A 22484-nucleotide genomic window follows, 5' to 3' on the forward strand; every position below is an offset into this window, starting at 1 on the left:
TCTTCAATTCCCAAGATGAATTTTCCCTTTCCAAGCCATTAAAATCAGTCAAATCATCTCTCCCCTCCTCCTCCTATGCAGCCGGCCTAGTTCACCCCTCCAAACCGCAAAACTGTGAGCTCTCGACTTCCAAATCCTCATATAGCTAATACTTTCTTTTCTCTCCCCACTATTCAACCTCTCTTAGGAAACTTAGCTTCTACTAATGCAACAAGGACATTGATTCAACAATGAGCAAGGATTTCAAGGGCAAGCCAAGGAGAAACTAGCCGTTACTTCATCAAGGACTCTATTCCTCCCATTCATGAGCTAAGTATAAAACCCTCTCCTTGTTTTCATCTAACTAAATATTAGTCTTCTCATTTCATCTATAGTAGCATCATCTCATAGGTGTTGATTAATCCGTCAAATTCTACTTAAATTTGAGCAAACAAAAACTCTAGTAACTAGTCCCTTAATTAAATATTGGAATTGTGCCAACCCATGTCAGCTACTCTAAATTGATTCGTCATTGTTACTGTTTATCTTTTGCTTGTCAGTTTCCTACTATCACATAATTTAATAGTTCAAATTTTCTTATTGTTCTTAATGTTTATGAAGTTTATGTTGCTTTCTTTGATATTCTCTTAACTTAAATCTCTATTTGCATGACTTATTTCGCTTAGTCCTGCATTAATCACATATTCAAATTTATTCCATTAGATATACAAAATTGCTCCCAAATAGACCCTTATGTAGGAATTGATAGAATTGGGATATAAAATTGATCCCAATTCAGCCCCTTGATGGTATACAATTGATTCAAATTTAATCCCTAAAGGATCATTTGGGATCAAGTTTGTATGCTTGAGGCATTAAATAAGAGAAATGTGATATTAAAGGACTAAATTGATCATACAAGAGTAGTCATGCAACTATTTTGAACTTTTTCCAACATAAAAAAGAACATTTTCATTTTCTTCAAAATACACTATTAAAATCAAAAGAGAAACATGGCCTATAAAATTATAAAGTCGCATATGAGGAGAAACCTTGTATCAAGCCAATAAGATCAAGATAAAAAGTTTGCACAAAGATAAATTAAAAATGACTATTTAAGGAAAAAAAAGTGATGGACCGGCTGAGCCGGTCCATCCGAGACCCTTACGGGTCTACAGGAGGCGGAAGGCGGGGCCTTCGGCCCGGGCGAGCCAAAGGGGGGGGGCGGCCGAATCTGGGGAGAAAAGGGAGAGGGTCAAGGTGGGCCCTTTGGGCCCACTTACTTAAATCCTTGGGCATCAAGTTGGGAGGCCAAGTTTTGGGGGGGAAATGGAGGGTGGATGATGGGGGGTAATTTAGGGATGAGGGGGAAGTTGTGAGATTGTATGAAAGGAGCCATTAGGGTTTATTTTGGGGGCATCATGTGAAGAAAGTTCTTTCTCTTTTCCTTCTTGTTTTCTCTAGGGTTTCTTGTGGGAGATTTGGTCCTTCTAGAAGTGGACTAGCTTTGTCTTTTGTTTTGTCTTGAAGATTAATGCAAAGCTCTTTTGTTCTTCCTCTCATCTTTCTTGTTTTGTGTTGATTTTGATTTGGTGGAGAAATTCCAACCTTGAAGGGAAATTAGGGCAAACTCTAATTTTTTGAAACCAAGGCGTATCAAAAAGTTGATCAATAAACTACTGAGATACTCTTAAATCCATGAAACCAACTTGCATAAAGTTAGAAATATAAAAAATTAATTTGAATTTTATTACTTGCACTTTGGGCAAGGACTTAAGGTATATAGGCTCCTCTTAGGATGACACATGCGGAAATAGATTAAAGATTAATTATACAAAATGAATAAAAAAAATTCCCAAAAAGGAGGGGCACCAACAGTCGGAGTGGGGTCCAAACAACAATCTTCAAAACTCCCCCTGAATTTCAAAGGTATATATACATTATTTCAAGTTCGCATGCGATATTCTTCAACGTAAGATTGTTGACTCCTTCGCGAAAATGTCGATGAGTTAACTCTATTTCAGCACAAATTTAATGCATATTAACCTCCTTTCCAGTTTCACTTTTATGAAATGTTTATCCGCCTACATATATTTGGTGCGATCTTGTTGTCCCAATTTATAAACAATAATAATAAAAGATTTCTTATCATCGTATGTTTTTATTGGCTCTCCCCATCTACTTTTTTAATTTTAAAATAATTTTGATCAACAGGAGATTGTAGTCACTTTGAATATTGTTCTAAATTCAGATTTAGCGTTTGATATTGAAACAACAAGCTGTTTTTTGTTTATTCATGTTATGAGGTTACCTCTAAAAAATGTACAATATCTTGAAGAGCATCTTCTGCCAAGTGATGATTCTGCATATTTTGTATGCAGGTACCAGTCAATTTGTAACTTATCTTTTTGTAGAGAGTTCCTTTTTCAGGACTCAATTTAAGATATCTAAGTATTTATAAGCAATTTAAAGGTAAGATTATATGACTTTGTGCATATATTGACTAATGAGTCTTACTGAATTGCAATATCTGAACGGGTGTGAGATAAATAAATCAAATAGTCAACAGATTTTTGATATTGTCCCATGTCTCCTTGCCCTTCTTCATTTGCCATCTAATTTTTGACACATTTTATTAGGAGTTTTGTAAAGTTTATAATCAATCATTTTTATTTATTTAAGTGAATTCATAAGATATTTTGTTTTTGCTGAGAAAAGAATATTCCTTGTTAAAATTGAGCAACTTTTTTATCCATGAAGCATTTGAGTATGGCTAACTCCTAAACTCGAATTATTCAGAATTTCTTTCTTGAGAGACTCCTCATTATTATCACCTGCAACAATTATATCATTAACAAAAATAATAATGATTGAATTTTTGTCATCAGTTGAGTGCGTTATGAAGAGTGTGTAATCTCATTGGCTTTATTTATACCCAGCTCTAGCCATTGCTTTGTAAATTTGTTAAATCATGCCCTTGGAGATTATTTAAGCAAGTATAAAACCTTTTTTTAATTTGGGTTTTTTATGCCTAGTTAAAGAGCTAATAATATTAGATGGAGGCATTTAAATAATACTAAAAAAATTTTAAATGAAAGATTCAAAATTTTAAGATTCTAACTGTAAATTAGCAAACGAATGTTATATAAAAATAAGAAGCTAATAATATTAAGAATATTGCAAAGAATAAACTTGTAGTACTAAGCAGTGACAAGTAAAATATCACCTACAGGCATTATAATTTTGTTTAACTTCGTATTTGCATTTTAAGCCACGAGGACAATGAGTATAAGGTAAAGACATGAGAAAGTATAACAATAGGTGAGAAGTGTTAGCTCTAAGCATTTGCAACTCCAGCATGCATTTTTGTAATCTAAGTTACAGTGTCCAAGGAAAATGGTTGATATAGGCGCTCAAACAGGAAGATTAAACAGACAATTCCTTTGACTTTTTTGCGATAATAATAAACTCACACTTCACAATCTTCATAAATCCAATAAGATTACAGTTTTCACGAAAAATATTCCAGTCATAAGTAAGTTGAACAGGTTTCTTAAAACGGTAGCTCTCAAACAAGTACTTTCATAGCTTTCATATATTACTATTTAAATATTTATTTATGAAGATTAGGATATTATATTATAATTTTATAAAACTCCTAATAATGTTTATACCAATCATTCAATCAACTTGCATCTCTGCCGGAAAAGTTTTTTGTCAAACAGCCATAACTCTTACAAACTTTAAATAGGAATTTTAACATGATTTTATGAAACAGTCATCAGTTTTACTCGATAGCTCAGCACAACGCGACACAAGACAAGCAATGTCAAATGAAACCCAATTAGCATCTAGGAAGTTCAAAAGTTAAAACTTTGAAAAAAGAAGTGATAAAATCAAGCATGCCCTATATTACTCATATATAACTAGTTACACATATAAAGCAAGAGGAGAATAAGGATATTTTTTTCTAGCCACCTCAAAATCAAGCAAAGGAGGACCATTTTCTGATAATAAGCAGGCATTAAGAAGATTATGTAGACTGACTGAGGCAAGAAATGCCATCTCTAGATCTTTACGATATCTGAGACAAAAAGAAAGAAAAAAAAAATAATAGTCAGTTTTTGCATTATGTATCATTCAAAAAAGAAAGCTAATAATAAAAAAAATAGCAATGGATGGCTCAAATTTTTATCTAGTTATCCAAAAATGTCCGCTCACAAGTCCAATATTGTTTGAACAAGCTTTGGTAATGCTGCCTTTAGTTGTGACCTTGAGATAAGACCAACCATTTGCCCTAAGGCCTCCACAGAGGATAGGCGCACCTGTACGCAAAAACAATTGACGCTTGAAATACATAATTGATGTTGCTCGCTTGAAATATTTGTGTTTGCTGAGATGGATTGAGCATGCACTAAGGTACCGTGCAAAAAAAACAAAAGACCTAGCTGGCTGCAGACAACAAGAAGTGCATCAGGTAATACATTGTTTGGCTCGATATGTATAAATTCCATCAAGTGGTTGAGATTTGTCTGCAATTGCTGAACAATTGACTTCCGAACTTCACCTAACCTTGTGCAATTCATTGCACATATTAGGCTTGACAATGCCTTTTCCCACAACTCAAGAACTTACATTTCTTGTGCAAGTACAATTTGAAATCTAAGTTCAACTATAAAAATTAGCTGTGAAAGATTGAATGTCTAAGCTATATCATAGATAATTTTTTGTGATAGATGAATCATCGGTTGAGCTGTGAGGTCAAAGTCATACAATGTGCTGGGCATTGCTAAGCATATCTACCAATGAAACGTGTTTTAAGTTTATTTGACAGTAACAAAAAACAGACTTGGCGTTTAATATGATGATAATATTCTTTGTGAACGAGCTATCAGTTCTGATGCTTCTAGAGATCAACAAACGACTAAATTATGAAATTTGGTTAGAAACTTTGGAATGTATATTAAGTGCTTTATTTTTCATTTGTCATAGGAATCATTTAGGTTTCTCTGACCATGGAGATATGAAAATTCATCTTTTGTTGCTCGATTTTAGAATGAAGGTTGAAGGGTTGGAGTTTGTTCTGCAACTTGATCACGATAGGTGACCTGCTTCTTATGGTCGAAGGTACATGATATATGATTTGGGGCCACTAGTGTTGAAATAATGCGTTATGAAGCCTACATAACCATATGCCATTTCTTAATTCACTAGCTTTTTTAGTAGGACGAGGAACAAAAATGAGAAAATAGTTCCTGTCATATATTACGAGAATGTTTTAATGTACGATTAAAATACTTGATGTTCTTAGTTTAGCTCACTCATGAATAACTGACAACTGATCATAGGAGGTCAAGATATTTTAATTTAATCTCATCACACCTCATGCTCCTAGTTAGCACTGTCGTTGCTAGGTCTCAAATCCTAGATGGGAAAAGTGTAGAGTTGTATTAAGTAGTCGACAGCCGGCATAAAACTTGTCGAATAATTATAACATGAATCATTTAATATAGTAAAACTCAGATTTATTATTTTACTCATAAGAAAAATATATCATTTAGATTGTAAAGATTGTAAAGTTATTCCAAGTAAAAATTTATATACCCAGCATCGCTTATTAGAAGAAGTGCCAAAAAAAAAACTAAAATGTTGTTCTAGGATTAGATGTAGACATTTAAATAACATTAATAAAAAATATTTTTGAGAATAAAATTCTAAATCTTAAGATTTTCTCTATGCATGAGAAAGTTAATGTTATGTGAATAAAAGCAACTAGTGATATTAAGAATGTTGCAAAAGATGTGATTGGAATATCAAAGGGAAAAGCTCCTAATAGTAAAAATAGTTGGTGGAAGAATCAAAATAAGCAAGAAAAGATCAAAAATAAGAAAATTTGTTATAAAAACTAGTTTAGATGTAAAATTTTGGATAATTGGGAAAGAAATAAAGAGGCTGGTAAGGAGTCTAGGAAAGTAATATGCGATGTAAAGATCTTAGTAAAGATTTATATAATAAATTAGATGCTAATGATGATGAAAGATATATGTATAAATTAGCCAAACAAAGAGATAGTAGTAAAGATTTAATTCAAGTGAAGTGCATTAAGAATGAAAAACAAAATATGATTTTATTATAAGAGGATATTCAACAAAGGTGGATAAGTTACTTTGCCAAACTTTACAATAAAGATTGCGAGAATATGATTAACTTTAGTGACCTTAGCACCCTAAATAAAAATAAAGGCTTGTTTTTATCAACGTATTAGTAAAACTGAATTAGAGAGGCTTTAAAGAAAATGAAGTATGGAAAAGCTGTTGGACCTGATTATATTCGAATAGAGGTCTGGAAATGCTTAGGAGATGAAGAATTTCTTGGCTTGCTTAACTTTTTAATATTATTTTGAATAATAAAAAGATGCCATATATGTGGAGAATGAGTATGTTCATTCCTATCTTTAAGCATAAAGGTGATGCACAAGATTGTGCGAATTATAGAGGAATTAAATTGATGTTTCATAATTAAAAACTATGGGAGAGAGTTATAGAGCATAAATTATGACATAATACTAATATTTCTCAAAATCAATTTGGATTCATGCCGGTAAATCTACTATGGAAGCCATATTTATTGAGAGGTTTGATGGAGAAGTATAGAGAAAATAAGGATGATTTACATATGATATTTATTGATTTAGAGAAAGTATATGATAAAATTTCAAGAGTAGTCCTATAGAGAGTTCTAGAAAAGAAATGGTTTAATAATGCTTATATTCAAGCCATTAAGGATATGTATGCAGGAACAGTTACTTGTGCTCAAACAAAAGGTAGTTTGACCAAGTATTTTCCTATTTCAGCTTGATTACATCAAGGATCATCCTTAAGCCCATATCTTTTTGCTTAGTCATGAATGTTCTCATTAGACATTTGCAAGAGTTTGTACCCTGATGCATGCTTTTTGTCGGTGATATTTTTCTTGTTGATAAGACTAGAGAGGGAATCAAAGTAAACCTGAATTATGTAGGTCAATCTTAGAGTCTAAAAGTTTTCTTTCGAGTAGATCTAAAACTAAATATATGGAATGTTATTTTAGTAGTAATAGAGATTGTGGGGGGATTGTGACTTTGGGCGATCAAGTCACTAATAAGAGTATACATTTTAGATATCTCGGGTCCATTATTCAGAGTGATGGTGAATAGATGGGGATATTATGATATAATTCAAGTTAGATGGTTGAAGTGGAGGAATGCATCAGGCTTGTTGTGTGATAGAAAAGTCCCCCTCAAACTTAAGGGAAAATTCTATAAGATGGTGGTGAGACCTGCAATGCTTTATGGTGCAAAATGGTGACCATTAAAAGAGAAGCAAAATATTAAGTTAAGTATTATAGAGATCAGGATGCTCAGGTGGATGATGTAGGCAAAGGGGTTAAATTTTAGGGTTTAGGGTGTATAGTTAAATTCATTCCCCCCCCCCTTATCCCCCCATTCCCCTGTTGCCCCTTCGGTTCCCCGGCCTGGCTCTTTTTGTGGCTGGTTCCTTCCCCCTTTGGCTACCAGTTATGGTTCCCTGTGGTACACGTTCCTTCCCCCTTTGGCTGCCTGTTCGCTATGCCGCTTCTTCGTCTCGGGCTTCTTATCTCATTCTTCTCTCCGCAAGTGTCCACCCCATATGTATCTTTCTTCTCAACAAAGAAAATGTTGTTTTAGGAGTTTTTTTATGGTATAAGTTTGTAAGCGTCGTTTTGATTCTATAAAAGGTGTATTTTCTAATTTAGCATGTATTTTGTTATTTTTCTAAGAAGTATTTTAGTATGCTTGCAAAATTAGGGTCTTCCTAATTTTTTTGCTTGCATCAATTTGGTATCAGAGCCTGGGTTAGGTTTCATAAGTTGTTTGTGTTTTTTTTAAGTGTTTAGAAAAATGGAAAAAGACAAAAATATTGAACCAGTTGTGGATGAAAATCAGCCAGAAGATCTTGAAGTCCAAATTCCAATGAACGAATGAATTCCGTCGAAAGGAGATTCAACTGATCCTTTACAAAATGAAATATACAAACTTCAGAAGAAGATGCATGTATGTACGGAAAATTACATGAAGAAAAAGAAACTTTTGCAAGCCCAATTCAGGCAAGAAAGAGAATTTATCCTGAAGAAGTATGCGGCCAAAATTCAAGAATTGGATGCGCCTCCTTCGTCTCAACGAGAAAAACCTAAAGCATCCTCATCATGAGATGAGCATTTTCAACCGGGGGAGAATCTGATTTAGGCAAAGGGGGGGCAACTCATGAGCTGTTGTTTTCAGCACATTAATGTGTAGTTAAATTCATTCCCCCCACCCTTTACCCCCTTCCCATGCTACCCCTTCGGTTCACCCGCCAAGCTCTTCCTGTGGCTGGTTCCTTCCCCTTTGGCTGCCTGTTCCGGTTCCCTGTGGTGCCCGTTCCTTCCCCCTTTGGCTGCCTATTCCAGTTCCCTGTGGTGTCCGTTCCTTCCCCCTTTGACTGCCTATTCCGGTTCCCTGTCAAGCCCGTTCCTGCCTCCCATGGCTGCCTTTTTGATTCCTTATGTGGCTCTTCGGGTGCTGCTCCTGGACAGCCTTTTGGCCTTCTTTATTCTATCTTGATGGGTCGGTTGGAGGTGGATTTGGGTTGTTTGGCTACCCCATTTCTCCTATATATATATATATATATATATATATATATATATATATATAGTGATTTGAGAATAAAAATGGAGGATTTTGGTGTTGAATTTTTGGAAGAAACCTGAGGGTTTTCTTTGATAACTTGCGAGCTATGTATCCCCTTCTCCTTCTTCTAGGATAGCTTGCGAGCTATGCCTCTTCTTCATCTCGGGCTTCTTTTCTCATTCTTCTCTCCGCAAGTGTCTACCCCATATGTATCTTTCTTCTCAACAAAGAAAATGCTATTTTAGGAGTTTTTTTATGGTATAAGTTTGTAAGTGTCGTTTTAATTCTATAAAAGATGTATTTTCTGATTTAGCATGTATTTTCTTATTTTTCTAGGAAGTCTTTTAGTAGACATGATACGAAATAAGCATAAACGTGAAAAGATTGTAGTTTCTCCAATGGAAGATAAGATTAGAAATAGTCGCCTTAGATGATTTGGGCACATAAAATGGCGGTCTTCTGATGACCCAATTAGGAAAGTAGATGTATTAGATTTGGCTTATGTTAAGAAAGGTAGAGACAGGCCTAAAAAGACTTGGCTAGAAAATATTAGAAATGTCCTTTCTTTATTAGATTTAAATGAGAATTTTATTCTTAACAGGACACAATGGAGAAAAAAATTTCATGTAGCCAACCCCATGTTGTGGGACAAAAGCTTATGTTGTTGCTTTACACCTCATGCTCCTAGTTAAATAACTAGATGGTCAGTTGGGTCATGGTGGAATATTTCATATCTTCATTTTGAACCGTTAAAATGACCAAGGGAAGGGTCAAATGAATGAGAACTTAAATAGGATGACATACAACAAATGATATGTTATACCTTCAGGTCCCGAGAGCTTGCCCAAACCCTTAGCAATAATTCAAAAACAGAATTCAGAAATGATCTGCAGAAGAATCATATTTTCAATATAAAGGTATAATATGATATCCTGAAATATAGTTGGCGTAACAAACAAGAAAAGCTTACATTACATCACTATCAAGAAGTGGATGTGAAGGGAAGTCGCCAATATATTGCCTAGCAGCCTCACACCAGCATTTGAATGCTGAAAGGAAATGTCCATACAATTTATCAACCACAAAATAAGCTCAAGAAACAATTATGACGAGTAAATTGCATATTTAGTGCAAAAGGCTTCCCAGCAATTGGGGGTGGGGGGTTTGTTGTTCGTGTTAGGGTTTGTTGCAAGTATCCGTATCCTATGAAGGTTATTCCCATAATGTTATCAAATAGACATGTAATTATAGAATAATGCAATGAATTAATAACTAGATCACAACTATGGTATTGATGTAGGATGATAAGATAATGACAATGGTGTTAAGATGATACATATTTCTATAAGCTGTATTAAATTCCATGGATTCGTAAAACCATAAAAGAAAAGGTTACCATTTGCATAAAAAAAAATTGCAAATAAATGGTACCATTTGCGAAAATTGGTCTTTGACTATCCTTTACACCTCCAAGTATAGGTAACACTCGTAAAAGAACATCTTTCAGACGGGGGGTGAACTTCAAAGCTTCAAAAGAAACAAATAAGAATCTCAGTTGTTCTGAAAACAATAGCGTTAAATGATGAAAAAGATTAAAAAGTAAAGAAAAGCTATGGAAACAAAACCTTCAGCAGAAGCAAAATCTGCAAGGATTTGGACCATGGCTGGTAGAGCTGAGTTAGGTCCAGAGAGATGAAAAAATATTTCCTCTATCATCTATCATTGCAATGTTAGAAAAAATAAGCAGCAGTCACACACTACTTCCATGAAAAAAGTGTAAAACACTACAGCTCTTCTAACCAATATGCAAAAGGTACAATATACCATTACAAGCAAAATATCTGGCAGCATGCAGGTGCAGTAAAATGTAAGGAACTTCATTAAGAAGCCATGCCCGTATCTCATACAGAGGTTCTGTTTAGCAATGTTGTGTTGTCTTGCATTGTTTTGCATAGTATTGTTACTGTTAAGTAAAGCTGGCGATTGTTAGGTAAAATTAACATTAAGCCTGTTGTCTGCCTGTCTACAGTGATATAAGAGCTGCAATTTTTGGTAAAAACTGATGATATGGATGTAAGTTCTTGAATGACCAAAATGATTGAGATTTATAAAACTAGTTTAACATCCTAACTACAAGCAGTACATAAACCAATTAAACTTTATTGTTTAATCAATGCATTATTGATTTGCATATGTTTATCTTAATCATAAATTATTGAATTATTAGCCAATGTTAAAAAGTAGTCAATTTTTAGTAAAATTAATCCCTTGATTAAAACAAGTCATTTTTATAATTTAATAATATAACTATTAATTAACAAGTTAGTAATTATACTGTTTATTTTTAATAAAGTAAACAATTAGATAACAATCATTTAGAATAATTAATCTCTAATTAGCCTCATTATTAGGTGAATGTAATTGTGATGTGCTATATTGTTTTGGGCTATGTTGTTGTTGTGAAGCAAAGCAAATGCCTATTTAGTAATATTACTAACAAAAGTGCTGTGAGATGTTGGAGGATCATTGGACCCACAGGTTAACCAATTTTGGTAGGGATCCTTGAGCACATAGATCAAAAGCTCTAAACATTGTATAAAATCTCTTATGGCTCATAGATTTTTCAATATGTGTGCCTCCTCTTCCTATTTTCACTGTCGGCCGCTCTTGGGACTTCTTTTCCTTTTTTTAGATAACTTTGATTTATTTCCATTGTAAGCCTTTTGAATAAGTTTATAAATACATTCACACTTTGTATAGAATTAAGCAATAAAATTCAAAGTAGGTATTTTCTAATTATCTACTACTCTACATGGTATCATAGTGAAGTTAAGATTTTCGTCTTTCAACCTTTGCTCTTATTCTTTATCCGTTCTTATTGAGATTATTCCTTAACTTCATTTGGTTGGTTTCTTGGATTCACTTTCAAGTGGTCGATTATCATGAATGGTTAAAATCAGACTAAATGAGAACAACATGGGCTACAAACCTCATATCACTTGAATAGGAGAAATTATCTAAAATTATCACAAATAGTGAAGACCTTTCTGAAATGAAAGGAAAATATCCATGATGTAGAACTAAATGCATGCGTAAATATCTAATGTTGAAATTAAACGCCTTAGATTAGAGCAACAATAATTATTCTAACTTTTAGCGATTTAAACAGAGATTAAATACAATAAAAGGGGTGATATAGCTTAGGCCAAATTACACGATAATCGTTCAGGATCATAACATTAAACAATTCAATCAAGCTTAGCATAACATGGAGGATTTTCAAAGGAAATCCCTAAATTAGCATTTAGACTAGTCACTATTCGGATCCACTCACTCATACTCTTAATAAGTCAGCTTGCGGAGAAAATTTGCACAATCTTATGATACCACAATTGAGAGGGATTGAGAAGGAATAAGATTTGGGAGAGAGTTTACCTTCGTCGAAACTCGGAAGAGAGTGGACAGTAAAATACGGAGTGCTGGAATTTCTGGGCAGCAAACAGGGATCTTCCGGATAGCAGGACAGCGAGGGAGAATTGCTGAAACTTCTGAACAGCAATCTAGAATCTCCCGAACAGCATGAAAGCAATAAGGAATGGCTGAAATCTCTGGACAGCAACTTGAACTGCTCTTGGACAGCAAATTGGGTGAATGAGAGAGGTGGGACAGCAGCCTTTAAGTTGACGAAATTCTGTATAACTCAATGTCCAAGAGGAGGAAGTTGAGTGGTCAGCCAAGGCTAAGTAAATAGGGTTGTTTTTGTTCAAATTTTGGTTGTGGACTAAGAGGGATTCAATTCAAATTTCTGAAATTAAATTCACATTTGATGATGGAGATAATTAGGGAACTTGAATTTAATTTCCCTAAAATGAAAAGAGAAAGAGGGAATAAGGGGAAGGGGGCAGCCAATTGGCTCCTTAATTAGAGCTCCCAATTAGGAAGGAAGCAATTAAAGAGAGAGGGAGAGGGCCGGCCAAAAGGAGGGAAAAAGGTAAGGAGTCCTCATACGTTGAATGTGGATTTAAAATCAAATCCTATTTAATTTCAGATTTGGAATAATTTGGGGGGGGGGGGGGGGGGGGGGGTTCCTAAAATAAGTTTATATCATTTAGGAAAGAATTTGAATTCAAAAACCTTCCAAATTACTAAAGGAATATTTTAGGAAAGTAGTAAATTATTCAACACCTGAACCATTGGGGCTTCGGTTTTCCTTTGTTCAATTCTAGTGAACTTTGTTTTAGTTGGCTGGAAAATAATGTATCCAGGAAGGGTATGATGGTTAAACTTTATTGTATTTTGGTGTTTCTATCTTGGAAAAGTTGAAACAAGAGGATACATGATGGAGCAGAAGATAATTCCAGCTTTATAGCCGCTGAAGCCATTTTTCAAGCTTCGGTCTCTAACAACTTTAGCCATTTTAATTTGGGCTTTTGGGATGTTAATTAGTCGTTAAGATTGTCTAATGCTTGGCATCCTCCTCCACCCAGTTGGCTAAAAGTTAATGTTGATGCTTCTCTTATCTCATCGTACAAGGCAGGTATAGCGGCTGTTTTCAGAGATAGTAAAGGGAGATTCCTTTATGCTTATGGTAAATCATTTATACATTGGGATATTGCTCAATTGGAGTTACTTGCCATCAATTCAATTAAAGAGGAGATCAAGGATTGGATGTTCAAATTCGATGGTATTTTCATTGAAGGTGATAACTCAAACATTATTTCTTACTTCAAAAAGGCTTGGAATAAGGGGGAGCTCAACGATGATGGTATGGAATTTCTTGAAAAATTCAATTTTGTTATTTTTAATTGCATTAGTAGAGAATGCAATAAGTTAGCAAACTTATGTGCTAACTATGCTTTAGTAAGTAACTTTACTTGGGATGATTGCTTTGTGAATAAGGTTCCTCCTTTTTTTAGCATTTTGAAGGAGGAATCTAAATTGTAGACTTGCAGTTGCTCTTTCTTTTTAATATTAATCTAGCTCCGGCTTCTTTCTAAAAAAAAAAAGTAGTAAATCTACGAGGGAAAAGCGTAGCCAGTGGTTAGGGTTTGGAGGGGAAGGCCGGCGGCTATGGGAAATGGTGGTGCTAGGGCCGGTGGTGTTGGGGCACATAGTCGGCGGTTTGAAGGGAGGAGGATGGTGGTAGCCGGCGGTTTGGAGGAAGGAGGATGGTGTTAGCCGGCGGTTTCGAGTGGAAGGGGGAAGATGGCCAGCGGCTTGGAGGGAAAAGATGGATGGACTGTGATTTGGGGAGGAAGGAGGAGATGAACCGTGAGCCCGGACGCTTCATATGGCTGACGGGTGATACGTTGCCCTCACCTAGGTACTTTAACTCTCTCAAGATCTCTCAAGACTCACCAAGACACAAGTGGAGAAAATAATTTCATAATAATCATCATCCCCTCTCAAGAAGAGAAAAGGGGTATAAATAGCCAAGCACAATAGTAAACATCAAAAGACAAAAGTGTCCCTCAAGAGTCACAAGAACCTACTCCTTGAAGTGAGGGTAAAACCGAAAACAATACAATAATAAATAAAAATAATAATAATAACTCATAAATAAAGAGATGCAATCATGGCCATTGATCTACGACCCCGTCTCTGATAAACCCTCCACTGTCGGATGTCCTCATCAATCCATCATCTTATGGATCCTCATATAGAACTAACATGCACAAAACTTGCAATTTGGAATGACCAGACTCCATGATCATAATATAATTGTGGAATACCAAGATGCTTGAAAACAATGGGTCATATATGTTCATCTCCACCACAAAAAAGGTTTGGAGCGTCGTCAAAGGAACGTACTCAAAAGTGATGAAGTTGCTCTCATCTATGAGATCAAAAGTAGTGATGAAGTTGCTATCATCTATAAGATCAAAACTAAGATTTTAACAAACAAGCAAGATAGTCTTCTTGTTATTAAATACTGTAATGCACTGAAAATTCATTGGCTTAAACTAGATTATTATCAATATCTCAAGATGATATGCTGTGATGTGATAATTTTTATATAATTTATAAAAAGAGAAAAGGAGTTTGAGTTTCTTGTAAGACTCAATAATGACTTCAACCAAATTGATATCCAAATCTTAAAGAATGAAAATCTATTATCATTAAATGAGATTTTTTTTCTCACACAAGTCAAAAAAAAGGAAAAAAAGACAATAATGTTAAATTATCTAATCTCAGAAACATCTATTATAATAACCACCAAACCACAAAGTAAAGGGCTTACAACTAAAGAAAGGCAAAGCCTTCTTCCAAAATGTAATCAATGACGCAACTAATACAAGAAGAAAGAACACGCCAAAGAAAAATGTTGGGAACTCCAAACTAGGGTAGATATGTATATAAAACCAAAAAGGGTAGGCCTACCTTGTCAAATTGGAAGTGGTTAATCCAGAAGAAATCAATTAACTTATGTAGTTTCCCAACTCTCTGAAAAAGCAATCCGTGAGATTCTCTGGAAAAGCCATCCAGATTATGCTCTCTAGCTCAAAAAGGTATAACTTCTAACTCGTGTTTTTAGGTGATTTACATAATTTCCTCTAAACCTAAATCATAGATTTAAGAGCCATTGAGGCATTGATAAATGGTCAACGTTGACAATCTTTTTCAAGCCTAGAAGTTTGACACCTCTAAAGTCAATGGATCATTCAACCCATTCAAATTGAACCAGATTCAATGTAATCCATTAAATTTTTGCATTTGAACTCTTATGCATATGCTGGAAATATTCTATGTGCATGTGAGAGTCTTCATGTAATCTAAAATGAGTCTTAGGGGTTTGTTTGCATATTTAAGAAAGACTAAATTTTTTCTTTGGAGCAGCGCGGCGCTTGGGTTAGAAGCGTTTCAACTTCAGTGCTCTAGGGAAAATTGGAAATTGATTCAGTAGCGGTGCTGGAGGTGGCGCAATGGTGCTATGGGATCTCTAAGAAAGCGACGTAGCTAGCGGCACAATGCACCAAAGCGCTAGGCCGAATCTTAATATTTAAAACATATTTAAAATATCTAAATCTACTATTCAATTCGATTCTTTCATTTGAGCTATCATCTAGTAAGAGAAAGGGAGAGAATCATGATAATCCAGTTCTAAAAGTCGTCCAATTCAAGATAGGTTTAATTTAGCCTATCCCAATTTCTAATAATTAGACAGTTATGAGATTTTCCTGATTAAAAGTATAAATTTATGGTATTTGAATTAAGATAACTTTAAAACAGGGAAACTTTCACCACGTAACTTCTAGTGTGTTTTAGAGAATCTAGTTCTGAACATTTAGGTGCTTTTCTGTAAAATTTTCGCCAGGTATTTTTTAAAACCCTCCTTTTCTAAGATTGTAGAAAAATGAAAAATAACACTATAGAACAATTAAACATTTTGAAATGTAGTTCCACACAATCTCTAATAATTTTGTAGAATTTTAAGTCAGTGAATTTTGGTACATTGTACTTGGTTTCATTGCTAAAATGTTTCCCATATGGCAAATCTCTGAAATTCTATAAATAGCCCAATGCATATTTAACTGCTTAATTGTAATTTTATGTGGTATAATTTATATGTTGTACATCTCTTAATGATATATTGTCAGCATCTGAGGAGTTCGGGGGGAGTTTTGTTTGAAGTTCTATTATACATATATCCACGGAGTTCTGTTGCAAAAATTTTTAAAGTGTTGAGAGCATTGAAAGGCATGAGAGCTAGAAGTTATGAATGGGAGGCATAAGGGTTTTGGAGTTCTAAATGGGAGCCATAAGGGCTTGAGTTATGTTACATTCTATTCTGCACTATGCATTTTATTTATATTTTTTCAACCCACTTTACACTCTATTTAGCATATTGTGCTCTGAATTTTACAACCTACTTAGTTATCTGCAAAATCATATATTGTTATGACATCACTCTGATGTAAGTCTGCTATTGAGTTTAGAATAATTGCTTTATTTTAAGTTATTGGTTTTTGACATTATTAAGAAATGATTTGGGTAATGTAATATGCTGAGCTGTGTTAGCTCATTTTGTATTATGCATTTCATCTTCACAACAGAGCAAGGGTAAAGAGTCAATTGAGTTGATAAGGCTAATTTTCTGAGTCTGACTAGTGTATAGGTATCATTTTCAATTTTGCTTTACATATTTGAACAATCATGACATTTTTGTATTTCCTGCCGGTGTTTGTCCATTTTTAGGGACTATGATAGCAATAATTCATAATATATACTTTTATAGATAAATAGGAAGAAAGAAATTTTTGTGAATGAGTAAATTTATATATAGTAAAAAACTAGAAGCTTTGGTACCTTTTTATTCGAAAGAAAATATGATATTTCTCCAAATAAAAGATCTTAGTCTGTGTTGTTTTATTCCACCTCTGCTCTATAATCATCCAACACAGTATGACATGTATCTGAGGGTCATATCGAATTGGCCTTTGCCCCGCTATGTGGGGTCGGTTGCATGAATCTTTTTTCTCTATTGTGTCATGTTAAGAGTTAAATTCTCATTTAAATATAATAAAGAAAATATCATTTCTAATATTTTCTAACCAAGTCTTTTTAAGTCTTCCACTACCTTTATTAACATAAGTAAAATCTAATACATCTACTTTCCTAACCGGGTCATTGGAAGACCGTCTTTATATATGACCAAACCATCTAAGGCAACTCTCTCCAGGGGCGGATCCAGCTTCTATTTTTAGGGTGGGTAAAAAAATTTTTTTTGGTAGGGTATGGGCAAAAATGATTAGGATTGATAAAATTAGGGCAAAAAAAATTTTTGAGAGGGGGCAAAATACCCAAAATATTTCAAAAAATACCCTCTAAAATTTTTAAAAAATTTTTTTGAGGGTGGGCATTTGCCCCCCGCCCTCACTTCTATTGGGATCCGCCCATGACTCTCTCTAATCTTATCTTTCATTGGAGCTACTCCAACCTTTTCACGTATATGCTCATTTCATATCATGTCTCTGAGAGTAAAGTCACTCGTCCACCTGAGCATCCTCATCTCTGCAACACTTAACTTAATATTATGCTTTTCTTTTAATGTCCAACATTTTGCACCATAAAGCATTGCAGGTCTCACCAACATCTTATAGAATTTTCACTTAAGTTAGAGAAGAACATGTCTATCACACAATAAGCCTAAGCCCAATGCATTCCTCCACTTCAACCATCCAACTTGAATTATACTAATAATAGTCCCATCTATTTCACCATCACTCTGAACAATTGATCCAAGATATCGAAAAATTGTACTCTTATTAATGACTTGATCGCCCAAATTCATAATCCCCCGCTAGATCTATTATTACTAAAATTACACCCCGTGTATTCAGTTTTAGACCTACTCAAACGAAAGACTTTAGACTCTAAGGTTGACCACCTCCACCATAATTCAAGTTTACCTTCAACTCACTCTCTGGTCTTATCAAAAAGAAGAATATCATCAACAAAAAACAAACACTAGGTACAACCTCTTGCAAATGTCTAAGATATGGGCTTAAGGCTGATCCTTCATGTAATCCAACTAAAATAGGAAAATACTTGGTCAAACCATCTTGTGTTTGAAGTTTGAATACAAGTAACTACTCCTGCATACATATTCTTAATGAGTTGAATATAAGCATTATTAACCCCTTTCTTTTCTAGAACTCTCTATAGTACTTCTCTTGGAACTTTATCATATGCTTTATCTAAATCAATAAATATCATACCTAGATCCACCTTATTCTCTCTATACTTCACCATCAAACCTCTCAATAAATATATAACTTCCATAGTAGACCTACCTGGTATGAATCCAAATTGATCTTCATAAACATTAGTATCACACTGCAACATATGCTCCATAACACTCTCCATAGTTTTAAAGTATGACATATTAACTTAATTCCAACGATTAAAAAGGCGGAATAGGCGTACGCACTAAGGCGCGACTTAAGGCAAGGCGAAGCATTTGCGCGTTGAGGCTTACGCCTTATTGGATTCGGCGGAGCGTGCGCTTATTTTGCACGGGGCGTAGGCTTCGATTCGTAACGCCTCGAAGCGAAACGAGGCACCGCTTCGATTTGTAAGTATATAGATCTAGCGGTGAGAGTCGTATAAGAGTCGAGTATTAGGGTAACATACCTGCTTCTGCTTCGGGTGAGAACTGAAAGGCGAACTCCGCCAACTTGGACGACCACAGTTCGGTCAAGTTCGAACATAGCTGGGGGCGATTGAAGGTAACGATTTATTTCTTCTTCTTCTCTTGCTTCTTGTAATCTTCCCGTCATTTGCTTCATGTCTCACTTCTTCTTCTCCAGCTTCTTGTAATCGAATGTTCTTTTTTCACGGCTAGGTAACGATCTTTCTTCCCGTTATTTGCTTAATGTCTCGCTTCATCAGATTGTACATGCTCGGTACCGCTCAGTACATGCTCGGTACCGCTCAGTACATGCTCGGTACCGAACAAGTACATGCTCGGTACTTAGTGGTACACGCTCGGTACCGAGCAAGTACACGCTCGGTACCGAGCAAGTACACGCTCGGTACCGAGCAAGTACACGCTCGGTACCGAGCAAGTACACGCTCGGTACCGAGCAAGTACACGCTCGGTACCGAGCAAGTACACGCTCGGTACCGAGCAAGTACACGCTCGGTACCGAGCAAGTACCGCTCAGTACCGAGCAAGTACATGCTCGGTACTTAGCGGTACACGCTCGGTACCGAGCGGTACATGCTTGTTGATGAGCTACAATCTGATGATGAATGGGTTACTCCTAAGAATGCTGATGTCAAGTCTTTTTAAGTTCTTCCACTACCTTTATTAACATACAGTAAAATTTAATACATCTACTTTCTAACCGGGTCATTGGAGAGACCGTCTTTATATATGCAAACCATCTAAGGCAACTCTCTCCAGGGGCGGATCCAGCTTCTTATTTTTAGGGTGGGTAAAAAAATTTTTTTTAGCGTAGGGTATTGGGCCAAAAAATGAATTAAGGTTGATAAAATTAGGCAAAAATTTTTTGACGAGGGGGCAAAATACCCAAAATATTTCAAAAAATACCCTCTTAAAATTTTTAAAAAAAATTTTTGAGGGTGGGCTAATTTGCCCCCCCGCCCTCACTTCTATTGGGATCCGCCCATTGACTCTCTCTATCTTATCTTTCATTGGAGCTACTCCAACCTTTTACGTATATGCTCAATTCATATCATGTCTCTGAGAGTTAAAGTCACTCGTCCACACTCGAGCATTCCTCATCTCTGCAAACACTTACTTAATATTATGCTTTTTCTTTTAATGTCCAACATTTTGCACCATAAAGCATTGCAGGCTCACCACAACATCTATAGAATTTTTCACTTAAGTTAGCAGAAGAACATGTTTATCATCACAATAAGCCTAAGCCAATGGCATTCCTCCACTTCAACCATCCACTTGATCTTACTTAATAATAGATCCCATCTATTTCACCATCACTCTGAACAATTGATCCAAGATATCGAAAAATTTCTCTTATTATGACTGTCGCCCAATTCATAATCCCCCCTAGATCTATTATTACTAAAATTAACCCCGTGTTTCAGTTTTAGACCTACTCACAACGAAAGGACTTTAGACTCTTAGGGTTTGACCACCCTCCACCATTTAATTCAGTTTCCATTCAAACTTCACCTCTCTCGGTCTTATCAAAAGAAGAATATCATCAACAAAAAACAACACTCAGGTACCAACCTCTTGCAATGTCTAAGATATGGGCTTTAAGGCTGATCTTCATGTATTCCCAACTAAAATAGGAAATACTTTGGTCAAACCATCTTGTGTTTGAAGTTTGATATCAAGTAACATACTCTCCTGCATACATATTCTTAATGAGTTGATATTAGCCAAAAAAAAAAAAATAAAAAAAAACGATTTTAACCCCTTTCTTTTCTTTAGAACTCTCTATAGTAACTTCTCTTGGAACTTTATCATTTGCTTATCTAAATCAATATAATATCTATCCTAGATCCACCTTATTTCTCTCTATACTTCACATCAAACCTCATCAATAAATATATAACTTCCATAAGTGACCTACCTGGTATGAAATCCAACATTGATCTTCATAACATTTAGTAGCAACTCGCAACATTGCTCCAAACACTCTGCCATAGTTTTTAAGTAATGACATATTAACTTTAATTCCAACTGATTTAAAAAGGCGGAACTGGCGTACGCACATTAAGGCGGCGACTTAAGGCGAGGCGAAGCATTTGCGCGTGAGGCTTACGCTTGTTGGATTCGCGGAGCGGTTGCGCTTATTTTGCACGGGGCGTAGGCTTCGATTCGTAACGCAGCTCGAAGCGAAAGACAGGCACCGCTTCGATTTGTAAGTATATAGCTAGCGGTTGAAGAGTCGTATTTAAAGGTCGAGTATTAGGGTAACATACCTGCTTCTGCTTCGGGTGAGAACTGAAAGGCGCAAACTCCGCCACTTGGACGACACCAGTTCGGTCAAGTTTCCGAACATAGCTGGGGATCGCAGATGAGGTAACGATTTATTTCTTCTTCTTTCTCCTTGCTTCCCTGTAATCTTCCGTCATTTGCTTCATGTCTCACTTCTTTTCTCCAGCTTCTTGTATCGAATGTTCTTTTTTTCGACGGCTAGGTAACGATCTTTTCTTCCGTTATTTGCTTAATGTTCTCGCTTCATCAGATTGGACATGCTCGGTACGTCGTCATGCTCGGAGTAGTACGATGCTCGGTACCGAACTAACATGTGCTATCTCTGTGTACGACAAGACATGTCGGTAATCTGAGTGGTACATCGCTACGCGTAAGTCGTACCGAAGCATAACGCTGTAACGAGCGAACATCGGTACCTGACCGGCAGAGTGGTATTCGGAAGGGGCTTTCCGGGGGCAGCGCCCCCGAAACAAAATTATATTATAAGAGTATTTTGAAATTCTTGGCTTGTTGTAATATGCTCATCCAGCATCTGTCCACTCAGTCCAGCGCTGTTACCGAGCACTGTATCCGCTCGAGTACCAAGCCGCCGAGCGTGTACTGGCTTCGTACCGGGAGCGTGTACCCACTAAGTACCGAGCATGTACTTGTTCCCAGGTTAGCCGGAGCGATGTACTGACGCGGGTACCGAGCATTGTCAATCTGATATGGCGAGACATGAGCAATAGGGAAGAAAGATCGTTACCTAGCGTGAAAAAAAGAACTTCGATTACAAGAAGCTGGTAGAAGTGAGAAGCGTAGACCATGAAGCAAATGACTCGGAAGATTACGGGAAGCAAGAGAAGAAGAAGAAATAAACCGTTACCTTCGATCGCCTCCAGCATGTTCGAACTCGACCGAAATGCTGGGTCGTCCAGTTGGCGGAGTTCGCCTTTTCAGTTCTCACCCAAGCAAGCAAGGCAGGTATGTTACCCTCTCACTTATCACTCTCACCTGCTAGATCTATATACTTACCAAATCGAAGCGGTGCCCTGGCGTTCGCTTCGACGGCGTTAAATATTAGCATAAATTCTAATTATTTTAATATGATAGTGTAATCTAAACAGCATGTTATTAATTAAATAATGAATTTATTTATATCAAATAGACATTAAAATTTCAAGAAGCGCTTTCTAAGAAACTATTTGCACCGATACAGATACGGCGACACAAGATACAACAACGATACGGATACGGGACAAGCGTCAAATTCCTTAAAAATACAGGATACGGGTTTTACGCAGCGCAGAAACGACATTATAATTTTATAAATCCATACATAAAAATTAAAAAAGTGCAATCAAAGCCATAACATTTGAAATGTACAAAAAAAAAAAAGAA

General features: G+C 35.8%; 1 protein-coding gene across 3 annotated transcripts in view; it reads right to left on the bottom strand.

Moving 5' to 3' along the window:
* Positions 1-22484, bottom strand: part of LOC110098101 (protein SHOOT GRAVITROPISM 6) — a gene marked incomplete at its 3' end in the record, with an annotated part of 98186 nt that overhangs the window by 68751 nt on the left and 6951 nt on the right. For all 3 annotated transcript variants that reach the window (XM_028692243.1, XM_028692244.1, XM_028692242.1), the window contains 6 exon segments: positions 3958-4063; positions 4201-4304; positions 9489-9552; positions 9636-9714; positions 10097-10192; positions 10291-10381. In XM_028692243.1, the coding sequence (XP_028548076.1) occupies positions 3958-4063; positions 4201-4304; positions 9489-9552; positions 9636-9714; positions 10097-10192; positions 10291-10381 (540 nt within the window).

Source organism: Dendrobium catenatum, unplaced genomic scaffold, assembly GCF_001605985.2.
Source record: "Dendrobium catenatum unplaced genomic scaffold, ASM160598v2 original_scaffold_153000, whole genome shotgun sequence".
In the NCBI taxonomy this organism is placed as follows: Eukaryota; Viridiplantae; Streptophyta; class Magnoliopsida; order Asparagales; family Orchidaceae; genus Dendrobium; species Dendrobium catenatum.